The 27,452-nt window shown below is 38.8% G+C and overlaps 1 protein-coding gene across 2 annotated transcripts in view; it reads right to left on the bottom strand.

Annotated features, from left to right (window-relative positions):
• The window catches only part of Rspo2 (R-spondin 2), a 139,759-nt gene that overhangs the window by 37,675 nt on the left and 74,632 nt on the right, over positions 1–27,452 (bottom strand). For both annotated transcript variants that reach the window (XM_041637749.1, XM_041637750.1), the window contains exons 3-5: positions 26,264–26,452; positions 11,427–11,570; positions 8,933–9,121 (exon numbers count right to left, since the gene is read on the bottom strand). In XM_041637749.1, the coding sequence (XP_041493683.1) occupies positions 8,933–9,121; positions 11,427–11,570; positions 26,264–26,452 (522 nt within the window). The remainder of the gene's footprint in view (positions 1–8,932; positions 9,122–11,426; positions 11,571–26,263; positions 26,453–27,452) is intronic.

The following is a 27,452-nucleotide window of genomic DNA, read 5'->3' as shown; positions in this document are numbered from 1 at the left end:
TAAAGCTCCTTTTGCTCCATCTGTTCTTTTCTTCAGAACATGGAGGACTGAATAGCTAGAGCTATAGGAGAAGCATGGACTTCTTAAAACAGCAGCTCTCGCGCATCAGCTAAATTCAACAGAGAAACGGGAAGGTCTCCACAACACATTTTAATAAAGTGAGTTCATCTCAGGAAACATTTACTCAATTTCCACTTGGTTTTCTCATAACTAATAATTTTGATACAGATTAAAATCATCCAAAAACAGCCTTGGAAAAGAACCAAAAATCACAAAGGCCCCTTAAAATATTAGTGTAGGGAGGTCCCTTGGGAGATCTTCCCTACCATCTTGTAACTATTTCCTGACAGATCTCAAGGGTAGCTGCCCAAACCCAGGAAAATAGAGCTATACCATATATAGATATTTAAGATGCCAAACCTCCCCTCCAAATCCAATATTCACTAAAAACATTTTGGATGATACCAGAAAAACAAAGCTGATGATAAAGGAACTCCAGATTTCTGTGTCCACCTCTCCCACGACTTTGTGCAGGGAGTCAGATGAGCATCACAGTTTCCACTTTCACGGTGGGGTAAGGATGAAGCTGCCTTCTGGGTACTTAGATGTGAACTAGACAGTCTTCAGTACTCCATCTACCACAGGATCCCTGCTCTGAATGGGCATCCCATCTGAGAAGTCTTTTTCATCTGACTGAAACCTCCTTAGCTTTCCTCTCTCTATGTAACTAGACTATGTTGTGAGAATTATCAGTTTCCCCAACTCTAGTCTATCATCGACATCCTTCTCCCCCAACATAAATTCAGATTGTGAGCAGATATGTATGTGTATGCACCAGTACATTTTTTTTATTTATAAATAAATGTACACCATAACTTTTCTTTGAAAAGCTACTAATATTATAGTTTATAAGCCTTATTATAAACTCTGGTGGAAGTCAAAATTTTACTCAACTATTTTTATGAATATTTGGACACATTTCTTTTTCATCCATCCTGAGCTCTTTCTTGTTCTGCCTCCAGTTTCTTGGTCCTCGTGTTCTTACATTTTTGGGTTCTGTTTCATCATGCTGCTATGTATCATCTTACACTGTCACTAAATACTATGGACATCTGGCAAGGAAATATAAGGGTTCTGTGTTAATTCCTAAATGTCCCTTTATTAGGTAAGTTTACAAAGGTTTTATTCCTGGTCTCGGAAAGTCCTTAAGTAGAAGAAACAATGCTAGACCTATGGAGATTACATCTACGTATCACAGAGAGGCTGTTTTGTGCAGTTAAACCGCTTGCTTCCATAGCTGCAGGTTAATAGAGAAAATGTTTGCCAGGCCTCTTCTCAACAAAATCATCCTGTCACCTTAGCCACTTTTCCATAACGACGACATGAGTCACGCTGGGATTATAGTAAAACTGACAACAAAACCTTGTCTTGTTGCCCCTGGTCCTGGACAAAAAGCACAAGTCCAGCCGGAGGCCAGCCCAGTAGCTGGAGAGGTGGCACAGCACACCGACTTCATCCTACTCTTCCTCCACACCATGGGAAGATCACAGGCATCGGAGGTGGAGAGAGGGGATTTCTAAGAATCATGGGGGGATTTTTATGTCGTGCCTGGCAGAGGGTACGGCAGTGTTTCCTTTAAAGGGACACTCTACCTCTGGCACCATTTGTGTCCCATGAAGACTTGTTGTTATTTTGGATAGTCATAAAATGGTTTACGTCTCCTACATTAAGGTCAAACTAGCTGACTACAGAGCAAAATTCATAAAAGAAGGGCACTCTGGAATTTTCCTATTTGCTTTGTTACATGGCAGACATCAGGACTTCGGTGGCATATATAGTTAAGAAATTCTTTTTACAAGTACCCATAAAAGAGACGAGGACATGGTGCCCCACAGTATAATTGAATCAGTCTGGTAGAGCTTCCAGATGGGAACCTCAGAGAAGGGCACAAAGGTGTAGCTTCTTTCGCTTGTTCATTCATTCACTCTCCCCTCTGGGCAAGGAAGAACGGCATCAGGACAAACTCGCAATTAAAGTAGGAAAACATTCTCTAACTTCCCTCCCTTGTTACATCTATGTACCTTGCTCTCCTGAGATTTCTGTGCCCATGCCCACACCCAAAGCTTCTTTTAGTTTAATACCTATAGACTTTATAATCTCCATCCACAGCAAAGGAACCTGCTGTGCTACGTCAGACGTCCTCAGATTTGACACTCTGCTATGTGAGAGTCAGTGAACCTGAAAATAGCTAGATTGTTTAAGAACAGCAACAAGAAAAGGTGTGCTACTGCTGGACGCAGTGGCACAAACCTGTGATCCCTACACTTGGAAGGCAGAATGTCAAAAGACCCTGGTTTTCCTAAGACATTGTCTCAAACACACACACACACCAATGGAAATTCTACTATCACTAACAGCTGGAGTCAATGTTTATCTTCTGTTCATTTTCTAAGAACAAGAAAAAATAAACTTTAAAGGAAATGATAAGAGAAGGGCCCAGAAAAGGGCATTTCTCAACACACCATTAAGCCCCCTGAAATAGGAATTTTAGAAACGCTACTGCCAGAAATTTTTGGAAGCAGGTGTCCAGTTGTAAAAACATCAGCTTTATATGATAAGGATAAAATTAAAATTTACAGAGTTGTAGCTCTGGGTAACTATTCAGGCTTACATTCAGTATTTACACCATCTATGTATCCAGAGTCCCTAGATACATAGTGCAACTGAAAGTGACCACTAACATAAATCACTGATTGTTCAACGAAATATAACAAAGCATCGAGTAGAACACGGAGAAAGACAAAAGAATCCTCAGAGAAAAACTTCATTAATGACATTTTTTAGACAGTGTGTAAGTCACATGAGAGAAGTGTTTCTCCTTATCCTCTCTTCTGATGATCCTTGAGGCTGGCACGTAGAAAGTAGACCACATCAATTGCAACACAAACGCAAAAAACAATGTAGAGAAATAAAGAACATATGTCTAAAATGTATTTTCTTGACCCTGTCCTACTGAAAATGTGCTTGTTTCCTGTTCTTGGTTTAACCCATCACAATCGGTGGCCATCTTTAGTTCTATTATCTAATGCTTAGTCCACGTGATGCTGTAAGTTTATGTACAGAAAACAGATATAAGTCACGTCTTATTACTTGTTATCCTTTAAAAGTAGATGTTTACAAGATTGAAGTTCTAAGGTGCTAAGTGACGTTTGCTTATGTTTCCTCCCAAGTTAAGAGCCAATTTTGATTGGGTCACAATTAGGTAATCTTAAGATGAATGAATTATTTCCAAATTGTATATAGTATATAGTAGCAGATATAGTATATAGTAGCAGATTTCATATTTATATTTAACTTGTTTGCATATTCTTAAGGAAAACTGTGCACCGCTCCAAGAATTACCCTGTAATGAGCTAACAGGAGCTGAGGCAGCCACAGCATCAAATGCAGAAAGCCACTGAGCATCTGTCCGAGCATCACCTAGAGGCTGATTACTGAAATGTCTTAGAAACAACGATGATGTTAGGCATAGGGCAATCATATGAAGGGCAACGAATGCTAAATGTGGCTTAACACATCAAGAGGCATCATCCAAAAAGTTGGCCCTGAAGGTCTAAACATTAAAGGGACTCTCCTGAAGCCATATACACCCCACAAACTGAACACCACCACCAAAACTAAAGGAGAGGAGGGCCTTCATAGGAGAAGTGTCAAAGCACAGTTAGTGGTCAGTGCTTCAGGACATATGAAATGTGACCTCTGGGGTTCACCTCAGCAGTTCTTCTACAGAGGAAGGTATCAAGAAGGAATGGAGGTTGCATGTTGTATTTTCAAGTATTAGTAAGGAAACAGAATGATACTTCTGTATGTAGGAGCAGAGAAAGCTGAAAGTTGGGTGCATCACTATGCAAGACAGTCATGGCTTCACCTTTAATCTTCACTACAGGAACTAGAAGAAGACACAAGAAACTCAGGTTTCCCAGGAATCAAGATCTTGGTCTGCTCTTCACTCTACCACTAGTAACATTCTAAGGACTAATCAGAGCCTCGCTGTCACTCACTGGGACTTCCTACTTCCCCCAAATTTTGTGGGAGAATCAAGAATATTAAAATAGTCATTGAGTCAACTACTACAACAAATGTGTCTTTGATATTCACATGTGCACCATTACTCAGATTGGTTGTAGAATATTTGTTTAACTATGTAAAGATGTGTTGCTGCTTTATCTTGCCTGCCTAACGTACCTGACCATTCTAATCAAAACCTGTATGGACAATAGTAAGGGAGAAAGTATAGGCAGGACTTCCAGGCAGGGAGAATAAGTAGAAGGAAGAATGTAGACTCCAGGGAAGAAAAAAAAATTAGATTCCAGGACCCAGCCAGGCATGGAGGAAGTGGGAAAGTAGGACATACAGAGTGAAAGAAAGGTGTAAAGCCCCAGGGCAAAATAGAGATAAAAAGAAACATGTTAAATTAAGTTAAAAGAGCTGGTGGGACAAGGCTAAGCTAAGGCTGAGCATTTATAATTAATAATAAGTCTCCATGTCTTTATTTGGGAAATGTTTGGCAGTACAAAGAAAATTTCAACTATGTAGATTTCTGACCAAACACCACTTTCACAGTTTTCTGAATATCAAATATAAGTTAGCACATCTCAGCCGAAGCTCTCCTTCACTAGCACACTTTACTTTTCTGTCCAGCTCATGTCTGTGCATCAAATGATAGATGCTCAGCCATTCACTTCTTCACTACAGCTATTCTTTCTAAGAAAAGCTTTCCAATTCTTTAAGCAACAGAACAATAAACAGTACGGAACACTAGTCAACAAACATCCAGCAAAACTTGCAGTAAGAGCTAGAGAGAGACTTAAACAAGTAAACACACTTGCTATACAAGCCTAAGACATTGAAGTTGTTTGCATAAAGGTAGGAGAAATTTAAGTCCACAAAGTTCCCCCTCACACACCTACTACTACTAACAATAATAATAATAATAATTTTAAAACTTGAAAAAATAATATGAAAAACATATTAAAGAACATTTGCTAATCTTATAAGAGGAGAAAATTATACAAACTTACAGATAACAATATTTCCCACTGTACATGGGTATCCTCCAGCACCATACAATTTGATGTTGTTTTCCCACTGATCATTCAAATATTTAATAGCCCATTTATCTTTTTCTCTTAAAATACTGCCTAGTATACAATTTAAACTGGACTCAAAATTTCTTCCACTCAGAGTTTTGGGCTATTAATAAACTAAATTATTCCCAGCAGGATGAAATCTACCACTCAGGCGGTGGGAAGGGGTGGTTGTGTCTGCAATATGACCAGCTTTTACTTTTTAGGGGTCTGTTCTTTCCACGTGTCTTCCAAACACACTGTCAGCTCTCTGTCTTGTCATTGTACCTCCTGGGGTTTCCTGTGATCCCCCATTTTCCCTCTGTTTCTCATTTACCCTTCTTTTTTGGTAGCTATGCCACAGGTAACACCTACATTTAAAACAAATCCTATTTAGTCTTTGAAGGTTGACAACACAAAGTCCATTTTTGAAGCAGAAGAGCAAAAATCAAGAGAAGACTGAGCACATGCTACACCAAAATGGGAAGAGCTCTATGGTCAGTCTGTGCTCTTGGACCCCAGCTCTTTTTCTTGTCTTCTCACCACAAGACCATACCTGTTCCTCTCAGCAATTAATCCTTCTGTCACTGGGGTTTAGAAGAAAAGTAAACATTAGAAATTTCCAACATTGGTACCTTCGGTTTATAAATGAGGAAATAAAGGCCAAGAGGGGTTAAGCAACTTTGCCAGAGGTCACAAAAGTTATGAGTTGACAGGATGTAGACACCCAGATCACAGACCATACCTCCTAGGGCACATCCAAAAGTCCAAGAAATCTTACATGTTTAATCAACAAGGAAAGAAAAGAAAACTGACTAAAACGAAAAGTTTGGAAATGAAGAATGGGGACTTTAGTACAAATACATCTACTGAAGTTGCTATGGAACTTCCTTATTTTTTCCCCTCACAAAACAAATTGCGTGTGATGGGTAAAGAAAGAAATAGGTGAGGTCATTATACCACGATGCTTTGGTTGTTACATTTACTTTTATAGTTTTTCATTTTCTCCTACTTAATAGCTTTCAGTGTAACATCTTATGCACTTAGCCATTCCATGATGCTGACCTCTAGCTCGGGCCTTTCCTTAATCAAAAGCAGCTGATTTTAATGCGTCTGAGCTCCAGTGTGAAGGAGGCTAAGACTGCATTTGAGTGCAATCAGGTTAAGATTGGCTCCAATGGGAGAAAAAAATCCATACATATGTTGAAAAGATCTGCAAAAAAAAAAAATGCCTGTATTCCCAACCTGATTACGACTTACATTTTTGCATGGTTTGTCAAAGCAGATCACTGAAATCAAATCAAGATGGAAAAGGGGATAAAGTGGTTTTCTTCTTCATTCTTCCGTAATCAGCGTGACCCACTGAAGAAGGGGACTTTCCCTTCTCTCACCTGAGGCAAGGTGGGACTCACCACTGGAGGTTATGCCAATTTTTAACAACCAATGCCCAAATTCCAAAATTAGTTTCTTAGTTCTTATATCCTATATTTGTAACTAGAAGTCATTTTATTACAGAACCATTAATGTTTACTAATTTATTTTCTTTAAATCAAACAAAACAAGTTTCAGCATATCTTCGAAACCCTGTTTTATGTAAACCCAAGCGTGTTTACTATTTCACTATATTTAGACAAAAAAAATAGTAAACTGAAAATGAAATAGCTACAGGGATTAGAGCAATGCTTAATGGATAAAATATGGTTAAAACCTAAATACAGTTTAAACTGGAATCTATATCTGATCTGTTAGGAGACGAAAACTAGCATCTCAGGCTGATGTGGTGTGGTGTGTGTGTGTGGTGTGTGATTTAAATAATCAGTAGAATCAGGTATATTCCATGACGGTGGCAACTGTCAGTAGCACGAAGAACAGAAATGCGATAAATATTATGACTAACAACCTATCTACTCTCTAGAAAACTCTCAGTCAGGACTGAGGTCAGGACAAAATGAAAGGCTAGAAAGGGCTAGAAGAGTGTGTGGGCTCTTCCAACACATAAGCATGTTTGTTACAAGAATATTTTCAGTCTAATTTTTGCTATTAATGTAAGCCACAATTGCAGGACCATGATGCTTAAAAAGGGAACGGGGGGGGGGGCAGGAATGGACCAGTTATATAAACAATATACAACAAAGAACGTCTTTCTTTTCGATACCTGAATACATCGGGTTTGCTTTTAGGCAAAAGGTTGCAGGTTAAATGCTCTCAGCTATCCAAGAAGTGGCTTATTAGTTTTGTAAGAAAATATTTTCTTATATTTTGACTGAAAAATACCCACTTTAACTGAACAAAACCATCCTTGTTAGTGCAAAGCAAACCCAAAAAAAAACTTTGTTTCAAAGGCCCAATAAGGAAAAGCACGACTAATTCAAGAGGAAAAGCTGCCTCCTCCGCGGGAGCTTCTGAATCTGGATCTAATCGTCCTCAGAGGCTGGCTGGAGTCTTGCAGACTTCAGAGTGTCGTCGGCCTCCACGGATCTTAGACCTTCTCTACACAGCAGCACGGAGTGGATAGAAACCCATTTTAGCAGCTACATGTCCTCTTTCTGGGCTAGAATTAGAAGCCAAGAAGCTACACACTAACAGAGGGTGAGGGGAAAGAGGCCAAACGAGGTTTGGGCTATTTTAGGAGGCACTTTTCCAAACACAACTTTCTTTCGGCTTTGGTTTTCTATTTGTACACTTTTGAAAAAAAAAATCTCTCAGTTTCATCTGTGGCAACATGGCTTTGGCTAGTGATACAATAAATGTCAACAAGTGATTACTGCTTCAAGAAGCACACTAGCATTGTGAAAATTCCCTCTCAAGAAGCTGGTGAGATGATTCGGTCAGTTATATGCTTGCTACCCCAGCCTGTAGACCTAAGTTCATACATCCAGTATCCTCAGTCAGATAGGTCAATACTCCAGCCCTGGAAAGGGTGCACAGAGACAGAGGGCCTTAAGGCCTTGCTGGCCAGCCAGCCTAACCAAAAGTGTGAGTTTGAGGTCATTAAGGGACCATGTCTTAAAAAGGTTGGAAGTAATAAAGGGAGATGGCAAATGTTGCTGTCTAGCCTGCACACACAGACACACACATGTGCACATAAACACATATGTACACAACACCCACATACACACAAGAACTGCATTTTGACCTCCTGATTCTGTGTTGTCCAACACCTTGCTAAGGACTCCTAATTTCTAAATGAGCCTAATCCGGCTATTATAGAATAATTACTACAAATCAGCATTAATTATTACAAAGAGTTAAACACACACAAACTAGTAGCTGTTTTCTACAAATTAGTATCCAAACAAAGAGAAGGGGCTGATTGTGGTAACAGTGAGACAGGGTTCTTTCCTCCCAGTGTTTGGGTAAGTTTATTTTAAGCTGTCATCTGCAACTAGTAATGATGCAGATGATTTTACAGATTCCATAGACCTCTCTACGCTAAACGCTTCTCAATGAAAGCTGGCCCCTTCCTTCTGCAAAGACCCGATTTCATAAGACCCACTTTTATGGTACAGTTGAAAAAAGACACACACACACACAGATAAAACCTCACACTTTCAGAAGTCTCATTTGAGAGAGCATGTTCATATTCTTTCGAGTTTTTTTTAAAGAATATTATGAAAGCAAATGAAATGTCCACTCTACATAGAGCACAGCTTAAGCATTTGTTTCTGAAATAGAATCTTATCTCTCCATTGTCGGTATCAGGATTCCATCACAGATAGATAAATAGCATTTATGGCAAGGAGGGGGAGAGGGAGGGGAAAACTTGAGAAAGCACACAGCACATGAGAGCGCTTAGTTAGACCCACCTCCTGGACAGTGCCTCATGGCCATCTTGCATCGCCTGGATTCAGCAATGGTTGGACATGGTATTGTGTCTTTTGCTGGCTTCTTAACAATCTGTCGTGTTCTGGTTTCCAGACCCCATTTAAATCCACACGTGCGGTTGTTTCTGCTACATGTTCCCCACTCACTCCAATGACCAACTTCACATCCTTCTGATGAAGATTTTAAAAACACAAACATAGACAGCAGTTGGGTATCCACTGTTAAATGTGATATAAAACTTATACAACACTTGTTTATCTATTACCTCTAGCATAAGTCTCAAAAACCAGCTTATGTAGCCTAGAGGAGCTGAACTCATCTGTCTAGAACTACAGTTGCTTAAGTCAGAGAGTACTGACAGCTAAGGCAAACAAATGCCACATAAGGAATGAAGGAGCCATTGCTTTCCATCTGTCACGTTTCTGAAGGGATACTGCTGGCCAGTCAGGAATGCAAAGCTCTGTCATCTCTAAAAGATGGTCTCGAAACAGGCAAAACCCAAAGAGAAGATGCCACGGTGGAAGTCACCATCTACCAGGCCAATTTCAGATTCCCTACCACATACCCAAATCTGTAACTGTGTTTGCTTTATTTCACAAGTACTGGGGGTCAGAAAGGAGTTCAGTATGTGAGTGTAAGTGTGAGTGTGTGTGTGTTTTCTGATTCTGCCTATCCTATCTACTCTTGTATTACTTACCCTCTGTATCCATGACGTATAATACGCTTGAAAATTAACAGACAACGGCAGCAAAAAAATGATATCTATTTTTTATAGTCATGAAAAACTTTTGATGCCCATTTTGTAAGATGACTGAGGAGTGGTGGAGGCAGGAAGAGGACAGTACCACTGTGCGGAGTTAAACCTCCTATCAGCTTTATACTGAAAAGCTTCTCACATGATACATGAGGACCCCAGCCTGGAGTCCACACAGGGCACACTGTGTTTTCAATCTCAGTAGGCATCGGAGCCAAGTCCAGGATCTTTTCAACCCCATTTAAAACTGTTAGATAGGGTTATATATGCACAGGATTCTATCGTGAAATATTCTGTAAATTTCCATTTACAATTTGTAATAGGTGTGATTCTTGCTTCAAAAGCTAAAACCGCATTCATATGTTTTTAGCAGCTTTTTCATTTTTTCAATTGGGTGATAAATTTATGTACTAACTCACACATTAATAGTATTGCAAATTAACACATTTCTTTCCAAAACTTATGTCTAAGTTTTCAAATATATATAACTTCAAAATGGTTCAACAATATTTCTAAAGAAGTAATTGTCAAGTGCCATTTTGAAATCACTCCATTTAAGGGAATGGGGAGTATAACTGATGAGTCTTAGCTCCACTGGATGGCAAATCAGATGCATCTAGTAAAATTTGAGGGAGATGAGCATGAAATTACAGCTAAGATCAAATCTATAGATTTGTAAGTGTAGCCACTTTACCTGCTAATCAATAGTACACCCATGGGGGAAAAAAAACCCACAGTATTTTATAAACACCACAGTATAAAGCTCACATGAAGTTTCCAAAATGGTGATTATTTTTTCACAATATGTATGTTAAGGTATTCTACAGATCTAAAATTCAGTTAACACCAAAGCAATTTTAATAAACTTTGTAATTTGCAGCCAATCATCAAGAAAATATATTTGGGCAGAAGAACATTCTCTCACTTTTCTCTTTTCATGCAGATGGCTAAGCTAGAATCTCCATAGTTCGTTTATTTGTATGGCGAAGGCAATAGCATGGATGGCATAATAATGCTTGGAAGTTTTGTTTTTCTCCTAAATAAAATATTTGAATAGGTATGGCCCCCAGAGACACAGACTTGGTGTTTGAATGCTAGGACCATAGGGATCCACAATAACAGGAGGTGTGGCCTGGTTGAGTAAGTGTGGCCTGGCTGGAAGAAGTGCCTCACTGTAGGGCAGGCTTTGAGGTCTATACAATGTGCTCAATCTATGCCCAGCACACAGTTTCCTTCTGCTGCCTATGGATCAAAATGTGGAACTCTCAGCTCCTTTTCCAGCACCATATCTGCCTGCACACTGCCGTGTCCCACCACAGTGATAATAGAATAAACCTATGAAACTGGAAGTCACCACAATTAAATGTTTTCCTTTGTAAGAGTTGACATGGTCTCCTCACAACAATAGAAACCCAAACTAAGGTAAATACCAATAATTTAATATGATAATAATAAATGGGTGTATTTATGATAAAGTGATAAAGTTTATCACTCCTTAAGAAGGCTAACTCAGCAAATTCATAACTACCAAGTTTTGGAACAAAGATACCATCATCATCACAGTGCCTAAACTCTTTAGAATCAGCAAAAGAAAATAAAACCTTTTGGTTCTAATGAGCAATAAAACTCATTTATTTTTAGGCTGACTATCTCCAACATGAATATGTGCACAAACAGGCATAAAAAATTTCAACTGGAGAGTTGAATTAAGACCTACTCACCTACACATTCCATGGTCTCATCTAATGGTGCAAAACCATCTGGACATTCATCAAAGCAGCGGCCTCTGTGCAAATAAAAGCCTACTTTGCACTTGGTACAAAAGTCTTTGCTAAAGCAAGAGTCACAGTTTTCTATTCTGCATCCTACAATTTTAAAGAGAAAAAAAAGTTAAAGTTGTGCATTTTACAAAACAAATTATATAAACTCACTGGTTACCTTAGTCAAAGCAATAATGGTTAGAAAAGTCCAAAGCTTTTATATTCTTATGTTAGAGCATTCTAATTCACTCCCTAATTCTTCCAACAGCATGCCACATTAATAAGTAAGAATGCCAACAAAGGCCCTGAGGCAGCGGGGGACTCCAGAAATGTTTGGAAGTCCAAATGGGATTAAAGCAGATGATTGTAAAGAATATCCTCTGACTACAAATTACATCGCTCCAAGACTGAAGTCTGTGCTGCCTTTCAAAGTTCCACAACGGGAAACAGGGTGGGAACTCTACTCAGCATCTTCTGTTTTCAGATAGTCAGTGACTTAAGAATTCAAATTTCAAAGAATTTTTAAATGCCTGGTGCATCACCCAAAGCACTGGTCAATGCCCATGGTCTTTTTTTTATAGAGACAAGAGTAGGGGAAAGGAAGGATTAGGTCACTTTGTGGAAACATGGCAGGAAGACCTTTGTATACATTTCCATTTACTCTTCCCAGTTGGGTGAAACCCTTAATTTGTAAATGAGGACCCTGGGATCTAAGAGACAGAAAGTCATACAGAGAGGAGTGGCTGCTTTGGTTCGGACTGGGCTTCTTCTTAAACACAGATTATGATAAAGATGTACAATAACGTACATAAATCTACTGACACATGAGGTCTGCAAATAGAAGCAACGGACAATCCGAAACATTTTCCAACCAAAAGACACAATGTTCCAACAGAAGTTTAAAGAAAGCAATTAATAGGCTTGAATTCTAGAGCAGCTTCTCTGGAAAAGGCAGTGACATCTGGGCCAGACATCAGTGGCAGGCACAGGCAGAAATGAGTGTGCTTCCTGGAGGGGACAGCAAAGGAGCTGGCAGGTTGGTTCACTGAAAGGCCAGGGTTTCAACAGGCTGTAGTTAATGGTTAGTCGTAGCAGATCTAACTGTTGGTGATCATCAGTACCCAGAGAGTGATATGCAAACCCAGTAGCATCACATCCATCCTTCCACAAGTTCCCAGTACTAGATTCAGTGTCATAAGGATTCTGGAGAGACGTAAGTCATGTATTTCCCACAAACTAAAATGTATTTGGAATAGAAAATATAACTGAAATTAAAAAAAAAACCCTTTGTGCTTAAAAGTTTAAACATTGAGAAAATGATTCCAGAAATTAGCAAAAGGCAAAAAAAAAGTCATCTAAAATACATTATATAATGTTAATCTCTAGGCCATAAGAAAAAAATGGCAGGTCCCTGCCTTTCCATTTTGACTCTGCAAGGGTCTTTTGTGCATGGAGTGACCACCATGGAACACCTAACTGAATACCACCAAATACAGAGCCAGAACACCAAACGGGTCCACCAGTAAATTACAACATTGCTTCTTTGCTGGGGGAAGAAAATCATGGGCACAGAAGTATAGTTTGTCACCCCATAAAAGGTTCATTTGTAGTCTTAAGTGCTGTAACCTGCATTTTAATAAACGGAGGCCTACAGCTGGATAGAAGCTCACAATCACGGTCAGACTACATGACCAGTATGTCCACAAATTGTGGGTTTTCTTGCTTCATTTTTCGAAGAGGCAAGCAGCCTTCTCTGTTACAGAATTATTTTCCAAGACACGATAAGCATTCCAAAGGATGAAATAGAAGAGGGTAAAGGGAACAACAATAAAAAAGAAACTATATTGTTTTAAAAAGTGAGGACTCCACACATCAATCAGCCATTACCTACAAGGTCTGATTTGGCTTTTGAATATGTTCTGCACAGTTAAGTCGTTTGGCCAAAACGTTATAGCAACCAGCATTTGGAATTAATTTTACAAGATTTTTTTGCTGATCTTTATTGTTACTTAGAGTTCCGTTCCTCATTCCGTTCCTCACTTCTGAGACCAGTTCTCCAGTGCAGAATTTCTCAAATGTCTATCATTCTCCGTAGAGTCCCCCAGGACTATTTCAGGCATAAATCCTGCTGGAGAAAAGCTTAATTATGCACTCTCAAATTTGATACATTTGATACATTGATAGCAGAATACTATAACCATTAAAAAGCACACTGGGAATTATAAGCAATGGCTTAGAGCAAGTGCTAAGGCCTATTGTGAAAGGAAAAAGAAAAGGGCAGGCTACAAGTTATATGGAACATGATACAACAAAGACATATAAAGAACGGTGTGCATACGTATGTGTGTATGAAGTCCATAGAGAAGTTAATTTGAGGGTAGGAGAGCAGAACTGTGAAACGCTAAAAGTGTTGTGTGTTCCAAAATCATATGAAACTTTTATAATTGCAACTTAGCTATATGATGAAAATAAAAAGATTATTTAAGATATATGCAACTGAATAAACTACCGAAGTTTTTTTTTAAAGCCTCTTTATTAACACTATGAAATAATTCTTTGGATTTCAACAGGGAAAAACAAATAATGCTGCAGATCACGTCTCAAACCTTTCCAGATTTGGAAGCACAACCTAGACCCTTAATATTGCTGAAGCTGCTTTAGCCTTCAAACTAACTCCATGTTTGTTTAACCATTTCTTGTCAGGTTCTCTGTTTCCTAGTGTTCTGTGAGCAACTTTCTCTTCCATTCAAAGAAAAAAAAACACCCTAAAATAATATCTATGCACTAAAGCATCCTTTAAAAGGTTTGTTTGGGGCTAAGCGCACACACCGAGAGCTCTGCTGGTCTTCCTGGATTCTATGGATTCCCAGTTTGCATCACGGACTCATCTTAGAACTCTAAACTTTGACCTAAATAGCAATGTGTGAGCCACGTTCCCAGAAATTACCCCTTGGTGTGCCTCGGAACCTCGAACCCTTTCTCATTAGCCCCAGATCCCCCAATCCTATTTGACCATGACTCAGAGAGGTAATGCTTCCAAGGGGAAGGGTAATCTCTTGGGGTGGTGGTGGGGGTCTCATAGTCCTGTACTGAGCCAGGAGCGGCTTTCCCCAGAACCACCTAAGCCATAGGTTGTTACCCTCAATTTATTGGGATTCATTTCAGTCTCGTTAACTTGTCTTTTCACACACAAAAGTCATTCTAAATAAAATTTAAAACATTTAAAAAAAAAGCTTTTAGAGACATACAGAAATTTTCTTTCTCCCCTAAAGTCACATTAGGCTCATTCCATAGGAAGGATCACTGTCTTAATTATTTCTCATGTGTGTTTCTAGAAATCTCGTTGTAAAACATTAAATTTAATGGGTTAAACACCATTTAAATGCCAATGGGAACATACAATAGCCAGTTTTACCTTTGAAAACTTTATACTGTGTAATAGGTATATCACAATTTACTAAGCAGGGGCCTTTGGCATGAAAGTTTGTGTTTTAAGTTTTTGTTCAGAATGTAAGAACCTACTTTAGCCAACTTACATGCTTCTTAATTACAGTGCCTCCCCAAAAATGTAATCCACCAAGTGAGGCTGCCAATGTCGGTTTAAGTAAAATTACTGTCCAAGTGAATCTGTGGCCAAGCGCAGCCTGACAGGGCTGTCATTTGGCCACAAGGGCTTATCCTAGCCAAGAAGCAGAAAAGCATGCTGGGCAACCCCCTTCTCCTGTCTTCCCAACACCACCCCATACAGGGTCTAAAGTAACATTTTTCAAATTATACTGTAGTCGACTTCATTCCAGGCATTCCCCAAGAACCTAGTATGTGCTGAGTGTGCTGCCAGACCCTAAGAACATGGTTCGTTAACACCCATCCCTCAGTCCCAGGGATGCCAATGCCAAAGTGATGGGCCACAGCCACGCGGCACTAACACAGTATCGAGAGATAATAAAATACACAGTAGAAATGCCTTCTGGCTGCATTACCAGCAGAGACCAAGCGCCCATTGCTGTTCTCCCATTAAATTTTTATTTGTTTCAATTTATGAAATCTCCTTGTCTGGCACAGAGCTGGACATGAGTGGAATTTTAGCACATGCCAAGTAAACAAATCTCAAATGCCATTTACAAACTCAATTTATTATCTGCATAGTAAGTATGAGATTGCTAGCATGTACACTATACGCATCTCAGATATGAAAAGCATGAGAAACAAAACAAAACAAACTATCCTCACCAGCCATAGAGAACTATAAATCACACAGGAATACCTAGTAAATATCTGAAAACAATTAGAATAGAGAAAGGAAAGACCCAAGTGAAGCAGGTAAAACATCCTGTGCATGTTGGCCTGTTTTAGTTAAATTTACTTTTAAAAGACAGAGGAAACTAGAGCCCTGACAAGGCAAGGTTGTGGAAGCACTGGAGAAAACGCACATGGCTGGCGACTGGCCCAGGGAAGAGTAGGCTGAATAGGGCACAGGTGAGAGATGGGGATGCTTCCTTCTATCTATGAAGGTTTTAAATACTTAAATAGCAATTGACATTATTAAGAAAATAATAATGGGTTGCTTTAAAGATTAGGGACTTGATGTGCCTTAGAGACTGGTTTTGTTAGATACCCAAGCACAAGAGCAAACTGACCAGAATAGTGCCTGGACAAATAGAAATCCATAGGGTCTTGGAGACCTGATGGATGAGTAAGCTCGGGATCTTCGGCCTGCTTTAAAGAAAGGCACTTTGGCAAGCAACTGAGTAATAACATGACTATCTAATACTAGAAGGGCTATAGTGTGTGTGTGTGTGTGTGTGCGTGTGTGTGTATCTGTGTCTCTGGGTCTGTATGTGGAGAGTTTCAGAAAGTTAACCTCACTGAAAGACAAGTTTAAAAGACAGCATTTAGGACCCTAGCAGTAAAATTGATGCCCTGTAGTAAAATTGATGACTATCTTAAATATCACAATAGAACCTACATCCAGCAACTAATGGAAACAGAGGCAGAGACCTGTAGCCGAGCAATGGGCTGAACTCCCGAAGTCTAGTTGAAGAGTGAGGAGAGTAAGAATATAAGCAAAGAGGTTAAGGCTATGATGGGAATACCCACTGAAACAGCTTACCTGAGCTAATAGGAGCTCACCAACTCCAGATGGACAGAAAAGAAACAAACATAGGTCAAAACTAATCCCTCTGAATAACGGTGACAGTTGTACAGCTGGGGCAGACTACAGAGCCACTGGCAATAGCACCAGGAATTATTCCTACTGCTTGTACTCACTTCTTGGGAACCTATTCTCTTTGTATGGATACCTTGTTTAGCCTAGATATAGTAGGAAGGGCCTTAGATCTTCCCCAAAGCAATGGGCTTACCCTCTCTGAGGAGTGGGGTGGAGGGAATGGAAGGAGGGGAGGGAGTGGGAACTGGGATTGGTATGTAAAGTAAAAAAAAGATAAGTTTGATTTTTAAAAATAAATAAAAATTTAAAGATAATATATTTCTAATATTGCTAGTACAAAAATCTCACAGTATGGATGGATGAAAACTACCATTCAAAAGCTAAAAATCACAATATTTTGCAATAGAATCTAGCTACACACAGCTCATCAGGGGTGTCAGATCATTTCAGATTAAAGAAAATAAAGGGCAGCCCTCGACTTTTCATACTTACAGCTGAATGACTTGCAGGGTAGTATAGAAAACCAGCATTACTAACTTAATGGACAATCCTGCTGAAGTCTGGGAGAAACCCAGTTGAAATGGTTCAAGTCAAAACTGCTTCTACCAGGGAGCATACTTAGCACAGATGCCACCCAAGTATCCCGAGTACAGAACAGGGTACAAGGGCTCAGAGACAGAACTGAGTACGATGAGAAAGCAGAGGCTATTACAGCAGTGCTATGGTCAGCTGAGGACAGTTATTTCATCACTCTTACGGAACAGTGGACAACTTAGTAAGACTAAGATTCTCTTTATCTTCATGACCCAAAATAAGAGTAATTTCAGCCTTCATTTCATAGGTCTGTCAGGATTGTTCAGAAGCTTCACACGGTACCTTCCTGTGTAGCCAAGGTTGATCTTGCACTTGACCTTATCCAGCCTCAGCCTCTTGATGTAGAGTTACAGGCATGCACCCCTATATGCTAGGCATACTTTATTTTGATGCCTAGAAATACAAATGCTATCAAAATAATTGTCTTCACAGGCTCATTTTAAAGTTAAGTCTTCCAAATTTACAGTGTATAAGCACCAAATTGAAATTTGTGAATTATATGGGTAGTACCTTCTCTGTATTTTAAACGGCATATCTTTTCTACATGCAAAAGAAGGAAAACAAAATAAACACTGGCTATGACCAAAAGCTTAGTAGACAAATACAGACATGGGCACTGTCTCTCACAGTTCAAGCGCTGCATATTTCAAATTGTCCTGCAAACAAATGAGATGAAGAAGAGCCTATTTTCTGGGAAATGCAAGGCTTTGTTTTAAAGGAATTTGTATTTCCATTTAAGGAAGATAGGAGAGACAAGCACCTCAAAGTAAAATTGACAGGAAGACAATTTTAAATTATAAAACAAATTCATATTTCATATCAGATTTCCAATTCTTGCCAGCAGCAGGTTCCTCATCTTGGTTACTCCTTGTGCTTTTCCTATTTTGGTAACTTGTCAACCCTATCATATTAAGGTGAAACCTTAACAGTGTAATAAACTTCAGACCTGAGTCCCCACTGCAATTTGCAAAGTCTTGGAAAAGGTAATTTTCTCTGCCCAGCTGAAAGGAAACGCTATATACATCTTACCCTCCACTCAACCTCCACCCAAGGCAAACCAGAAGAATCTCTCAATACCTTCACACTCCAAATAGGCTTAGGGCAGAGATACAAGGCTTGAGAGTAAATATCTTAGAATATATATAGACCTTAAGGTCTCTGTCAACTACTCAACTCCATTAGAACACAAAGAAGCCACGACTCAAGCATCAAAAAGCATAGCTGTTTTCCAATAAAGCTTCACTCAGACACATAATCTCAAGTGAAAGTTATGTCCCATGCATCATCTTCATGTTTATTTTTTTCTCTGGCACTTAAAGCTCTAAAAGTTATCCCTTAACCAAGGCCCTGACACACACGAAGGCAGGCCAGAATGTGCCCTTGGTTGAATTTTACTGAGTTCTGACTTTAGCGAACACTTTCACTTGTAAACATCAAGTAGAAGCATCTTAACTTAGGGACTCAGAATGAGTCTGAAATCCACCATCAATTCCACACATAGTGAAAACACACAGAGATTCGGTGCTCTCCACACGAGAAAATGACTTTGATCAGCCATCAACAGGGATATACTGTCTTGCTGTAGTAAGTGTCTCGTCCCCTGCTGGCTATGTCACTGGCATGTGAATGAACGGGCTGGGTGATAAAAGAGGGAGAGAATCTAAAAACAAAACGTTTAGAGTGAAAGCAATATAAATTTACTTCTAGTTCTGCTATTTTTAACTAGCTATCTGTCATCTGTTATCTTTAACTCTGTTTAAAGATGGCTTAGCTATGTGTAACCATCCAGTTCAACGACAGAAGGAAATAGAAACTCTAACCACACCATACCGTAGAAGCCAATCTTCAGGTTGGTCAGTAGATGCCTCCAAAGGTCTGCTTTCACTGTCCATGACAATGCTCTGACAACATTTCTAAGCACTTTAGCAGCAAGGGAGAAGTTCCACAAGTGCTTTAGAAAACTATACCATGTCCAGTCAATGCCTTACTTTTTAGAAAAGCATACAATCCAAGGAAGCATGAGCCTTTTGAAATGAGTAATGTTGGGGCCACAGAGATCGCTCTTCATGTTGACCCAAGTTTAGTTCTCAGCAGTCCCATTGCAGGTGAAAATACTGGAGGGAAATTACTAATTAGAACTCTGATGATGCCAGACTTGGTGAAATATGCCTATAAAACAAACAATCTGAAGGTTAAAGCAAGAGAATTGCAAGAATTGAGGCAAGTTTGTGTAAGCTGAGGTTGCTCGCTCATTTCCTGAATGCTCAGACCTAAATAATCACACCGATACTATTTTGATTCCAAGACTGTTTGGCCAATGATTTGTGCATATTTCTAGCTATCTATTTGAAATTAACCCATTTCTATTAATCTGTGTATCACTCAAGGCTGTGTCTTACCAGTAAAGTTCTGTTCTGGCATTTTTCTCCTTCTGCAGCTACATGGTGTCTCCTTGACTCCACTTACTTCTCTCGACATCTCTGTTTGGATTTCCTGCCTGGCTTTGCTCTGCTAAGCCATTGGCAGGAAGAGCTTCATTCATTAACCAATGGTAATAAAACATTCACAGCACACAGAGGGGAATCGCACATCAAGTTTGGGCTATGTGGGGAGATGCTGTCTCAAAACAAATGACAAATAATTACAACAAACCTTAATATATCCTATCAAATTATTGATGGCTTAGCCATACTGCTTCCCATCACAATCAGAAAAGTATAACTGGTAGGAAAACCACTTTGATCTTTCAAAACCATGCATTTTTATATAACTTAACTGCTTTAAACAGTTATGAAATAATTATAATTTGAAACAGCAAAGAGAAAGAATTCTAGTTTTATTTTTGTGGCTGGGATAAATGTTCTAACAAAAGAAACTAAGATTATTGAAGGATTTCTTTGGCTTACAATTCAAGGTTACAGTCTATCCTTACGGGGAATGTTAAGGTGGGAATTCAAGTAGAAAACCCACATCATATCCACACTCAAGAACTGAGAGAAATGAATGCACTTCTGTTGTCTGCTGGACTGCTTCTCTCACTTAGCTTTCTTCTGCCCAATACAGGGAATAGTTCTGCCCACGATGGGCAGGGTCTTCCTCATTACCAACTGAGACAAGGCCTCCACAGACTCGCCCACAGGTGAGCCTGATATAAAAAATTCCTCAACTGTTACTCCCTTCCAAGGTAACTCTAGGTCAAGATAAGTTGATAAGTAACAGAACACAAAGGGCAGTAGTTTTTTTACTTCAACAACATGACAGATGAGTGAGGGGATAAATACTCACACTGAGATAAACAGATAATGTATATTAATGTATTGCAGAATACGCTGTATGTACAAGGTTTGTGCCAACTTAAAGCATTTCAATTTTTAAAGATTTATTTTTATTTGTGTGTATGTGTATGTGTGTGTGTGAGTGTGTGTGTGAGTGAGTGTGTGTGTGAGTGTGTGTGTATGTGAGTGTGTGTGTATGTGAGTGTGTGTGTGTGTATGTGTGTGTGTGTGTGTGTGAGTGTGTGTGTGTGAGTGTGTGTGTGAGTGTGTGTGTGTGAGTGTGTGTGTGTGAGTGTGTGTGTGAGTGTGTGTGTGTGAGTGTGTATGTGTGAGTGTGTGTGTGTGTGTGTGCTCATGCACACATGCCACATGCGCATGGGTACATGTGAAGGTATTTTAAATCCTTTACTAGCTCAACTTCATATCTAAAGTCAAGCTTAGACTCTTGACTTACAAGCTGTAGATCTTATTAAACTTACCTATCTGTCTCTAGGCCTATGTTCATGTATGTCATTTATCTCCCCAACCTGCAATCAATAAAGAAACCAGAGCAGGACGCTCTGTGTTTTCAGTGTCTAACATGACACTGGAAGCTGACAGAAGGATGTACTGTGATAGATGTGTCTGCTGAAGGACCAGAACATTTGAGATTCAATTTCTACCCTTTCAGGATCCTCTCTGCATATCTTAATGCAATCATATGCTTTTGTTTACAAATAGTTCACTTTAGATTATAAAATATTTTCAACTTAGACATCAGTTTATTGTATAATACAGTAAAGAGCTCATGACCGACTCTTTATTCATGCATATTCCTTAACTATTAATCATGCAGATATGACAGCTACAAAGAAAAAGTGAACAGAACACTAAAGCAACTGGACTTAAGAAGAGTAAGTTACAATGAGAAGAATATCTTTAAGAGGAACTACCAAAAGATTTTATTCTTTTACTGAGACGGTTTTATAGATAGGCTCAGGAAGAGCACGAGCCAACTCTCATTCCAGAGTGTGTTATGTAAACGGTTCTAGCTTACAAAGCTAGTTACTGGCAGAACACACTGGAGAACCCAGGATTCCTTCTAGTATAATCTTCTTTCAAATCGATTTGCCACAAATTGATTTTGACCATTAGAAAATACTGACATGAACTACTTAATGCAATTTGAAACACACTGGCAAGACTGTCATGAAATACTTAATGGAATTTGAAACACACTTGCTGTTTATTCCTGAAAACAATTGAAGTTTTTCTAATACTTTTATTTATAATTGTGCAGTTATTTTGTCTGTACTTTATTGTTCATTTTTTGGTGTTTTGAGACAGGGTTTCACTGTATAACAGCCCTAACTGTCTGGAACTTGCTCTGTAAACCATGCAGGCCTTCAACTCACAGATATCCTCCTGCCTCTGCCTCCCAAGTGCTGGGACTTAAAGTGTGCACCACCACTGCCCAGCTCATGTTCATTTCTAAGTAACAACACAATGAAAACATATTCCACTGTGAGTCAAATGTTCTCGAACAGGATGGGTATCTTGCTGACTACTGGAATAGTTTGGGAGCCATGCATTTCTTTGTTGTTATTGGTTTTTTTTTTGTTTTGTTTTGTTTTGTTTTGTTTTCGAGACAGGGTTTCTCTGTGGTTTTGGAGCCTGTCCTGGAACTAGCTCTGTAGACCAGTATGGTCTCGAACTCAGAGATCCGCCTGCCTCTGCCACCCGAGGGCTGGGATTAAAGGCGTGCGCCACCATCACCCGGCTCATGCATTTCTATATAAACCAAAAGATCTATACATGTTTGCAGCAGGAGGAGAGAAACAGAATCAGAAGGTTGAAATGGAAAACTAGGAGAGACAGAGGAAGACAAGGATAATGTAGATCAAACTCTTCCAGACCCATCCATGAATACATCAATCATCTATCTCTATCACCTATCTGTCTGTCTGTCTGTCTGTCTATCCATCCATCCATCTATCCATCTGTCTATCTATCCATCTGTCCATCTATCCATCTATCTACCTGCCTATCTACCTATCTAATCTCTACCTTTTAATTAAATATACCTTTTCCTTCCTTGAACAGGCTATGCATGTCTTTGAATATAATACAACACACACACACTCATTGAGGGGAGAAATTTACCAGTGAAAGTATTTTTATTTTGACAAAACACTATATCTAAGACTATTTTGAAATGTGTTGTTATTACTTGTTAACTCTCATAATGCAAAAAGAATGGCTAATGTTTACATTACTCAATCTATAAAATGAATACTTGAGGTATATTGTAAACTACTTCCTATTAAGTGATCAAGAGAAGAAATAACATTATTAGCAGTTACTCTACTAATTCAATGAAAGGCATAAAAGATATTGAAAGGGAGTTTTCACCTGATAACATAAAAACACCACAGAAGACACAATTTACCACCTTTCTATATCACACATTTAACAGCTGCTTAGATTGCATCAATTTTTCATGTCAGGTAAGGTGGCTCACACCTGGAAGACCTGCATGGGTGGCAGGCATAAGTAAGGATAGGAGGACCTACTACGATGTCAAGAGTGAATCCAGGTTATATAGTGAGTTCCAGGCTCGCCTGGGCTACAAGGAAAACCTATCTAAGGCAAGCCTGTCATTAGGTAGTCTCATTCAATCTACTCAGAATAGCTTCTCATCATTATACAGTAAAACTGTACCTAACCACTTATATTTTTTATGGATGGATAATAGTTTCTTAATATCTTTATTTTATTTTCTATTCATAATACTCATTCCTAAAAACACAGAAAACACCTACAGTCTTCATATATACCGTCCCTTTGTCACTACACCTTGCCTCCAAACTTTGGAAAGGGAATGATAACCAGTTTAGGTAACTTCATCCAGAAAATGGAAATATACAATCTGCTTTGCACTATTTAAACAATTGAGGGGAAAAAATGTATGTGTCAGAGAGGTTGGCACAGAACACAAACTAAACAATAGAGTTTATGTGCCATACAATCACTTGACTATCTGTGCTTTAACTAAACGAGACGACATCTGTGTATTGATTACAAATCAGGATAGTGGTTAGAATGAGAGAAGAGAGAATTCGGAATAAGAGTGACTGAGTCCGGAAACATTCTTTTTAATCCCATGGTTACATGTACCACTTCTCTTTGTGGCAAATCTATGTTTATTTTTTGTCAAGGTGGATTTGAATCTGATATTTCACTTAATTTTTAAAAAAAAAAAAACTTTTAAAATAGGAGAAAGAAGGAAGTTTACATTTTCTGTCAACTATACTAAGTGCGCGCATTCACACTAATAATAAATGTCTAGCTTCATGTGAAGGAAAAGCATATTAAAACAAAAAAATCACTTTATATATTTTTCATTAATTCCTAGGTATTTACGAGGCAAAAATGTCTGCTGTTAGTTGAGATATGAGCCGACACCTGTACTATATACTTATCCAAATTTCCACAAGATTGGGGTAATATTTTCCTGAAGATTTCAAGATGTGCATTGTAGTGAAAAGTACACAAAGACAAATCAGACAAATATGTAAAAGTATGTATGGAAATGGAATAAAGAAACGTTTTTAAATGAACATCACTCAGTGAGTTGCCAGGAGGTAATAGCTAAATGTGTGTGCCAATCCCAGAGAAGTATGTACAACTATGTTAAACGGCATGAAAAAGTCTGTAACTTAAGTTAAAATAAGCCACAAGTGTGACACTTTCTTAAGGAGGGGAATACACCACTGTGCAAAGAAAGGCATGCTCAAAGACAGAAGCCCAAGTGTTAGCTTTTGGGATCTTTGGGAAATGTTTTACTTTTGGTTTTTCAGATGCATTGTACTAAAATTCATTTCTAAGCTTCCTAAACGAGGAATACATAACAACGTAAACCTGGCGCTTCTGTGCAAATCAATTTGCTAACAAATGAGGAAGAGAAACTCTGACAGGAACATCATGTAACATAATACCCAGGACAATAGAAGCTTGTATTACCTCACTTCAGTAAGCTACTCAAGTGATTTTCATGAGCGTGTATGAATTTTACAAACTCACACTGTGCATCCCAAGGAGCCGATGTCAGCCACCCTAGGGAGCAAAGTGTTCATTTGGAAGATAGTCACTTCACGCTTGTACCATTTCTCTTCACAAAACATCACGATGAAGAGGCAAATTTCATTTAGAGAATTTTCCAAGCTACTATTTAAAATTTATACTCGTCTATGATCAATCAATAATCTCAGTGAGAAGCGGCTGTAATCACAAATTCTGTCTCTAACGAATTTTGTAATTTAATACCATCCTCTAGATGCTGGCTAAAAACTGACGTAATATACACAGAGACTGAAAATGAGAAAACATCATAGAAGAACCATAACAACCTGATGCCATCTAGAGCAGCGTAAATGTTTGCCTGCTTCCCCTTTGCTTTGCAGAGTTTCCCTAATAAGTACTTCCCGCTTGCACCATATAAGTAATGATTGCCTGTAGGTCAGTAGTCTCCAGCATTGATTGCATTCACTTACAATACGTAAAACCACAGCAAGCCCATTCTCACGTGTAGATTCTCCTTCCCAAACCTGATATGTGATCATTGCTCTCCACTTCCTAGAGAAGGGGTCAGCATGATTAGCTGTGCACGCCTTCATCCGGAGTAGAGGGAAGCTGCTCACCCAGCAGGAATTTTTACCGAGACAACTGTGTTTACACCAGTTTGTGGAAGAACACTGTGAATTACGGTGCACACCCTCAAACGGTTATTAACAGCACCCCTTCTGACTCAGTAATATCCCAGGTTGGGTAGGAAGTTGTAGAGCCAGAATGTCGCCCACACACAGTTCACAATGTGATAGCTCTAGAATTTAGAACATGCTCCAAACGATCCTCTTCCAGCTTCATCACCTTGCACACACACTGAAAAATGTGCACAAGCACAAAAAGAAGTGTGCACAGGAGACCCAGATACTCAAATCCCACCAGAGGTTGCCTGAGGCAATCAGGACAGAAAACTGCTTCCAGGTGGATCCATTAGCCTATGGATCATCAAATCACACACCTTTGAGATTTAAGATGTACTTAAAAATTCGATCAAACTATTAAAACGTGTTGCGAGTTATGTCCTTCTAACAGTCCAAACAATTTCATGAAATAAAGGTATAGCCAATCTTCGTCTCAGACTACATATTTCTATCTTTGCAACTGGTACAAACTATTCATCCAGTTACTTGACTTTAAAAATGCCTAAAAATCACTAAACAGCTCCATTGCATCTTTATCAGCAATGGTGCTTTAAATAAGTTTATGTTTTTATATATGCATATTTATATGTGTGTGTATATTTAGTTGGAGATCAAACAAAAGCAGGAATTACAAATCCAAAATAAAAAAAAAGAAACTATAAAATTAAGGTTAAATTAAAGATTATTTCCCAGGCATATTAAAATCTTTTGTGATTGGTTGGTTATTTTGTTTCCAAGTAATAATTTCTCCTTACGAAGTTCTATCTAGCAAGCATTTTTTTAGACTAATGTAATGAAAAATGGTTAACCTAAATCACTGGAGGAATGTGTGTGACTGTATGATATATGCCTACATAAAATATAAAGTAAAAGTTTTCTTGCGCTACCCTATTCATTATTGGAAGCTTTAGTTTAGACTAATCTACAGACCGTTACAAATATTTTCTCTAAAATACTTAGCACAGTATCTAAATTGCACATCCAGCAAAACAGGATGGAGAAAAGTCAAATACTCACTTGCACATCTGTTCATATCTGGAGCTCGATGCCCATAGTACCCTGACGGGCAGGAATGCAGGCACTCTCCATACTGGCGCATCCCTTCTCTTCGAAGAAAGAAGAACAGTTTCTGTTGGCATCGGCTGCACCCATTGTCCTTTGAACAAGACAAACAACCCTTGCAAATGGGATTTGATACATAACTAGCTGTAAGAGAGAAACAAAAATATTTAAGTATGAATGTCCCATCGCGAAAGAAAGATGTCTTGTGTTCTAGACACAAGAGGTGAACCTGCTACTGTCAGCTTTCTAAGCCAAAATCACTTCTAACCACTTTCTAAATACTCATCTTTACACCTCCAGATGTATAGAACTCTCACCCTCAAAGAAACTTCTTTTTGAAACAGTTGAAGACTGTGAGAGAGATCCATACCTGGCCAAACCGTGGAGACTGAGTGCTGAGAAAAAGCGGCCCATCTACAAAGCAAGCCCTAAACTCAACGCTCAGGGAACATCATGAAATGGAGGAAAGAAATATTCTAAGAGACAAGAGGCCAAGGATACCTGCTGATAAATCATGTCCCCTACATATGACAGGGAAAATTCGTCAATGAACTCTCAACAATATGACTGACTGAATAAAGCCAGCATCATGACACCAGTTGACATACCAGGGCAGACAGAGGGAATTCCATATGGCCCCACCCCTAGATGAGGATCCAAGCTGTTAGTGGCCTCTGATCGGGCCAGTTTCAGCTGCCTCCAGGGGGGAAATAATCCCATATAAGATTGTCTAATTCCAAGAAGTCAGCCCTAGACATACATACATACATACATATACAAAACATATATATATATATATATATACACATATATATATACATGAACAAAGCTAAATGGATGTTGTGGTAATATATATTTAATATATTAATATATATAAATGTGGGTGTGTATATGTATGTGAATATACATTAATAATAATTAAAGAAAAGACTGTGAGCATGAGAAGATGGTCACCAGACGTGTTAGAATATAGAAAGGGAGAGCAAGAGTTATATAGATGCAGTGGTCATGAGAAATTCTCAAAAACAAAACTATTAAAAAAGAAGTCTCTGATTTACTCACATAGAAATATAAGCAAATATCCTCACCCTGGAGAAGGAAACAGTTTTTTTTTTTTTTTTTATTTTTGAGACAGGGTTTCTCT

This window comes from Microtus oregoni, unplaced genomic scaffold (assembly GCF_018167655.1).
Source record: "Microtus oregoni isolate MIOR12 unplaced genomic scaffold, Mior012 000053F_ref0000044, whole genome shotgun sequence".
Taxonomy (NCBI): Eukaryota; Metazoa; Chordata; class Mammalia; order Rodentia; family Cricetidae; genus Microtus; species Microtus oregoni.
Note: the sequence above shows the minus strand (reverse complement) of the source record. Positions and strands in the feature narration are given on the sequence as shown.